Here is a 6,402-nt window from a genome sequence, read left to right as displayed (position 1 = left end):
GATTGTTCATAGTACAGACTTCAAGTCAAGTCAAACTTTTCAGATTCCTATTTGTAAAACAAAACATTAAAAACCATTGTCTAGCATTTTCAGAATGATTTAATTCCTATTGCTGGTCTATCACAAAAAAATCTTACATTATAGTTAACATGGAACATGGAGTATGCTTAGGTTCTTTCCGAGGCCTCCTGCTTCCTCCCACAGTCCAAAAACATGCATGTGTAGATTAATTTGTCTCTTTATGATTACCCTCAGATTTGAGTGCGATAGATCTGTCCAGGGTGTAGTTTGCCTGTAGGTATGCACCAGCAAGAATAACTGGGTATTTAAAACGAATGGATGTGTAATTTTTAATTATTAGTGCTAAAATCAATAGTGGAATCTTTAAGAATGTACCAGTTGGTGAAAATATTGTCATCCACAATAAAAAGGCATCATGAATCCAGAGGAACAGTCTGCATTTGTCCTTTAATGAAATAAAAAGAAAACAAGAATATTTTAAAATATATCAAAGAAAATTTTAACAAAATGTGAAAAAAAATCATATCAAGGGACTATATAAAGAAAACAATATAGATGAAGAGTAGGATAACTTATCAAAAATGCTCATGGATTTTGAAATACATTTGATGTACGTTTTAGAACATTAAAATATGATTAATATGAGACAAAACCCACTTGGTTGAAGTGTTAGATAACATTTTCTGCATTCTGATTCAGTTTACACTGCTTTAAGTTTTTGTACATCATAGTCAGGGAAAAAAGTGAAGAACATGAGCTTCCTAATACAATCAATTCTGATCAAGCTAACAAAGACGTAGTTTAACACCACCACCATTTTAAAAAAATTAAACAAAAACTAAAACAATTAAAATGATTTAAGACCCCTGCTGAGATTTAAAGTGCAGAATGTTGATAGATATTTTTTCTTTAGTTTTTTCTAAGGATTGAAACAGACACCAAGACGAGTAAAAAGCCAAGTATGCAATTTTGAATTGGCAAAAACACAAAAACAAAACAAATATTAAAAGCTAAGTGTTTCCTATGGTACAATTGTAGTTAACATGGTCACTTGTTCATTTTCTTATTTTTGCTGCATAATCATTTATTTTGAAAAAGGCACAGAGACTAAACTGTTTTTCCATTCTTAACATGAACCCTAAACAGTGAGTTTTACTTTATGCACAAATATGTTCTAAAAGAAAATCTTAATTGTCATCAAAATCTAGTTGATGTAGGTTTTAGAAATAAAGCATTACACTTGAAGATGTCTGACATAGTCTAAGACACATTTAGCAGCAATAGCAAACTAATCTCCTTTTTTTTTTTTCAATCCAATTCAGATTTTTTTTTCCACAGCAAACCTATTTGGTAGGGTGTACAGACCTAACTTTTCATTAAAAGCTTTCTCTTTTTTTAAGTTAAATTCATCCAAAATTTGATCAACTTGAATTTTTCTGTAATATTGTGGGGAGGAGGCCGCTTATGTGTGTATAGCAATTTTTCCAGGAACCAGAACCATAGGAGTAGTATGAAGCCCAGGGCCAAAAATTGGGAATATTCTCCCTTCAAACTTGTGTGTAAGAGTGACCAAGTGCTTCTCTCTCCCCCCATCCCAGAACGACACCTCTCCCTTATCCATATTTAACTTGATGCGTATTTTTTCAGGACACTGTGGCACCATTACCTCTGTACGCTTATCAGTGTGGACAGTATACACCCCTTTACTCAGCCCTAGGGCCCACACGCCACGACTTGCGGAGACCGTGAACTTCTTTTTCCGGGTCAAAACCTCTTTGCACACTCCCAGGATCCACTTGGGGTTGTCACCGACAATGACGTCCCATTTGTGTTTACCGGTTTTGTATCCTTCCGTCGCCATGACGAAGACGATGGGATCAAAGCGCTCTGGGTTGTCAGGAACGGTCATCCGCTCTGAGCTCTCCTTCATGGTGGTGAGATCAGGGCTCAGGGACAGCCACGGGGAAGCTGTGTTCGGGTCGAGCACCACTGGGTCTGCACAGACAGCGAGAAACAACATTTAATGCAACTACTTGAAGGATGTCTCACTTCCTCCTATGGTTTTTACTTGAATAAAGCCCAAATTATGTAACTATACTTACAACATTTGATATGATCCTTCATGTCTTTCCATATGTTGAAGCCCAGAGAGCCAACATGCTTACCCATGTCTATAAGGGAATCATAAAGAAAGGCTGGATCGGGTTCAACCCACTGGGCTCTGTAATAGAAAAGAAAATAATAATAAAAAAAACACAATCAAATGTATTTGTGTTTAAATACTGAGATCCCATAGTAAGGTCATGACTTACTGTCTTTTTACATTCTGAAAATTCTGTAACATAAAGAAAGACAGCAGAAAGGGTATGAGTTGAAAATTAGACTTGAAGCAAGTTTTACAATTAAAAAAAAGAAACTCAAAATGAGATGGTAAAACAAGCTGCCCCTGGTTACCTTCAGGAGGGCCAAATCCTCATTTCCCATCTCTTTCTTCACTGTGTCAATGAGGGTCTTTAATTCTTTCATTTCCCTCTCTGTCTCCTTAATCATTCTCTGCATGCTTTCGATCTTTTCCTGCTCATCAATGGACAGAGCTTCCAGTCGTTTGGCCTCTTCCTGGTGAAGCACCAGGTGGAGTCGCTCAAATTCTGCCTTGATCATTTTCTCTGCTTCCGAAGCCTGATGCTGTGATGAGTCAGACCGAAAAAATAAAACAGCGTATACAATTTGTTTCTGTTATCTACAATGGAAAATTATAGAATTACAATTTGTACTTTTGTAAAAAAAAAAAAAATATCACTGAATTGCAACCAATCTGCATCTTTGCCAGTCCAAATCTTTTTGTTATGAAAACCGTTTTGTCTGAGTCTTATTAATCATTATTCAAACTTTTGTCCCATGAATCGTAACATGAACACCGTGACAGTAACCTTACCTTGATATACTCCACTGCATTGCTAAACTTCTTGGTCATCTTTTTGTGCAATTCCACTTTCTTTTCAAAAATCTGTACTTTGAAGCCAAGCTCTGCCTGAAAAAGCACAAAGAGAGAACAGACTTGTAGCAAAGGCATAAATATTACGTTTGCTTCAGTTTAGACTCATTGCATCTTAACAAATATAATTTAATTAACATCAATATTATGAATATCGATAGGCCAATGGATGTGGTGGCAGAATGTCTTGATAAAACTATTTATTAATAAACTATTATGATATTATCTCTAGAGTGCAAAGGGCCTCAGAAATCATTATGGTAGGCAGGATTTGGCCCACAGGCCTTGGGTTTAACACAATGTGCTCCAGAGCAACAAAATATGCCCGCCCATGTAAAGGAATTCAACTGAACAGGTCTGAACTGAGTTTTACTCCAGGCGGTTTTTACTGCTGTTAAACAAGTTTGTGTACCAGGATGACTGCATCAGTTATTATTTTTAGGTAAAAGATAACTGAAGCAAAGCCTCATATTTGCCCATTTTCTTAATTCTTCTTTTTCATCTGTGCTTCCATCATTCTGTGGCTTTTAGTATTTTGGTAAAACTCAAGGCTAAATATTACCATATAATTAAAATTTATAATAGATTGAGGATATTATCCAACAATTATTGATCTCAAAACATTACTTTGCCATATGAATATTGCACACACTGATACTGTGATGATGATGCAATTGTGATATACTCTGCAGCTCTAATCTACTTTCATCTTCTTTAAGTTTGAGTAAGAATGGTAATATCCCATTATGCAAACACTGACTGACTCATCCTGTATTTCCTTCCATTTCTGTTAGACACAAATCTACTTTCTTAAAAAAAATCCAGCACATATTTTCTTGGTAAGTGTTATAGTTCTTAAAAAAATGTAAGGGGGTCAAAATCAGTATTGGCAGATCAGACCTCAAAGAAAAGAGGGAACTCTAATCAGCCATTGGTGTATTTCTAGATGTTATAAAACAATTTACATGAAGATAATGGGGCAAAGAGTTACGTCTGGACATCAATATTGCATATTTATGCAGACATTTGAAAAAAAACTTTAGGACTTAGTAAACATATTTTGTTCTATTAGTATCGTCATTTATTATGTCTTGTAAATTCATTTAACAGCGTATTATAGAATAGTAATCCACGTTGTCTGGGCTTCAGTAAAGAAGACACTCCAAGCCTGTTAGGCGGCTTTACCTTGCACATGGATGTGCCTTCTTTCAGGGACCACAGCCTATGTCCGGCGTGCTGGGAGACACAATCCACGCAGACCGGCTCCTCGTCCTTCTCACAGTACAGCCCCAGCGGCTTCAGGTGCAGGTTGCAGACCTCCTCCTTGAGTTGGACCTGGACGGGCCGCAGATTGTTCTGCTTGAGGAAGCTCTCGCAGGCGTCGTTGAGGGCTCGGTTACTGATGGCGCTGCCCTCCTCGTAGGGAACTCTGCAGACGGGACACGTCCTGTTGTTGAACTCCCAGCTTTTCTGCTGACATTCCCGACAGAAGCTGTGGGAACACGGCAGCAGGACGGGGTCCCTGAAGACACCCTGACACACAGGACACGTCAGGTCCAGCCGGAGAGGCAGAGTGTCCTCGAACATTTCCTCTTCCATGCTCTCAGGCTTTTTGGGACCAACCAGTTGTTAGGCCTTTCTTTTCTTTTTTCTTTTAAAGCCACCCAGACACACTGGACTTTCTTTCAGTGAGGTCAAAAAGCCCCAAACCTCTGTTAAAACAATAAAATAGTTTATAAAAACGATTATAAAAATGGACAGAGAGAAATAATACAAGTAATGTTACAACGCTAACTAAGTTCGTCTCACCTTTTGGATGATTCGTTTCCGCGTTCTTCTTCTTCTTCCTCTTTTCTACAATGGCGGATTACAAGCAATCTTTAGGTGCATACCGCCACCTATTGTACATGCCTAGCATTAACTCATATTCATTTTTTATCACGAAGATAAATAAATAATGCTTCCCTTACTATATACATTTACTCTTGATTTTCTTCAGTGCCCAATATTCCTTTAAGACTCAGTTCATGTCCTGTCTTTACTATTTTCCTAAATCTCTTCTTTTTAGGTGCATACTTCACAATGCATCCATCTTTCACTCCACATTCCTCACATTTATTATTGTTTTTTCTCTCCACTAAACACAATATATAACTTCGGTACGTCTGACCTACCCTCAATATCAGCATTATTATTTTCTCTCTTCTGTTTCAATCACTATCATTTTATTAATGCACGACGTTGCTGTGAATGGCAATAAAAAGAAGAAACGAATCCAGGTTTTAAATTTTAAAACACCGCCCTCTAGTGCAGTGGTTCTCAAATGGGGGTACGTGTACCCCTGGGGGTACGTGGAGGTACTGCAGGGGGTACGTGAAGCTTTTCAAAATATCTTTAAAAAATCAGTAGGCTCCTCATAATAAGTCTTGGGAAAAATTAGTTTGTAAAAAGTGCGATAAAATATAAATGTGTGTTCATGCACTGAATTATTATTTATGTATATATTCAATTTTGTACCATTACAGAGACCAATATAAATTAGCAGCGTTATGCATATTTCAGTTTTGACTGGTTTTATACCTTCCTGGTGGTCACCGTCTTCTGTTTTTCTTTTTTGTTTAACCATGCAATGTTTGCAATATGGATGTATTTGTCAGGTTCACTGATATAAGTTGTTTGGCTTTAATAAATCAGACAGTGATTTTACAGCACTGTACCTCTTTTTAATTCCAAAAATGTTTTGCCCGTGTCAGGGGGTACTTGACTAAAAATATATTTTTAAGGGGGTACATCACTGAAAAAAGTTTGAGAACCACTGCTCTAGTGGATATGGAGGTCTTAACGAAAACTAATGGCTTCTTATTAAAAACAGACATATAAAAAGAAAGACATGACCTCAGGAAATAATATTCTATGTTTCAAAGGATGTTTTAAGCAGTGGTGATTTTTGTATGAATGACAGCCCTTGTCAAGCTCCCCCTGTGATGCCCCAGAAACATTCTCGTATGTATGGAGGACTAATGTGTTGATGGATGAAAACATTCTACATATGTACTTTTTCGATTCTGAGATGGTATCGGCCATCTTCTGTGATTTTGTCTGTTGGAGCAGCAGCCTCTCAACAGATGAGAGGAGGTGGTTAGATCATACAGGCCAGCTGTATCCCAGGATGCCCCCTCAACAAGTACAAGTGGTTGAAGACAGAAGGACTCTGGCTAATATAACTTCACTGATAGATAATGTTTCTCTTCCCATGGAATAAGCTGTGACTGAACTGGAGAGTTTCAGTGACAGACTGCTGTATCTTAGATGCACAAAGCAGTGTTAGCATCGGTCCTTCCTCCCAGGAGCTGCAATATTATAACCATCACTGCTCCCAATAAACT

At 37.6% G+C, this 6,402-nt stretch overlaps 1 protein-coding gene across 1 annotated transcript; it reads right to left on the bottom strand.

Annotated features, from left to right (window-relative positions):
* Window positions 1-1,300: 1,300 nt before the first annotated feature.
* Window positions 1,301-4,872, bottom strand: LOC102217446 (zinc-binding protein A33-like). Its single transcript, XM_005808592.3, has 7 exons — window positions 4,826-4,872; window positions 4,202-4,728; window positions 2,957-3,052; window positions 2,476-2,706; window positions 2,334-2,356; window positions 2,124-2,242; window positions 1,301-2,016 (listed from the first exon to the last, which is right to left on the bottom strand). The coding sequence occupies exons 2-7, from the start codon at window positions 4,613-4,615 to the stop codon at window positions 1,484-1,486; spliced, it is 1,416 nt and encodes a 471-aa protein (XP_005808649.1). The 5' UTR covers window positions 4,616-4,728; window positions 4,826-4,872; the 3' UTR covers window positions 1,301-1,483.
* Between the last annotated feature and the right edge of the window lie 1,530 nt (window positions 4,873-6,402).

Source organism: Xiphophorus maculatus, chromosome 3 (genome assembly GCF_002775205.1).
Source record: "Xiphophorus maculatus strain JP 163 A chromosome 3, X_maculatus-5.0-male, whole genome shotgun sequence".
Taxonomy (NCBI): domain Eukaryota; kingdom Metazoa; phylum Chordata; class Actinopteri; order Cyprinodontiformes; family Poeciliidae; genus Xiphophorus; species Xiphophorus maculatus.
This window is presented reverse-complemented; position numbering and strand designations above follow the sequence as displayed.

Excerpts from the sequence above, each read along its gene's own strand:
- LOC102217446 (XM_005808592.3), bottom strand. The coding sequence starts at position 4,615 with ATGGAAGAGGAAATGTTCGAGGACACTCTGCCTCTCCGGCTGGACCTG. Across the intron at positions 2,707-2,956 it reads ATGCAGTGGAGTATATCAAG|CATCAGGCTTCGGAAGCAGA; the intron begins GTAAGGTTACTG and ends GACTCATCACAG. Across the intron at positions 2,243-2,333 it reads TTTCAGAATGTAAAAAGACA|AGCCCAGTGGGTTGAACCCG; the intron begins GTAAGTCATGAC and ends TTTCTATTACAG.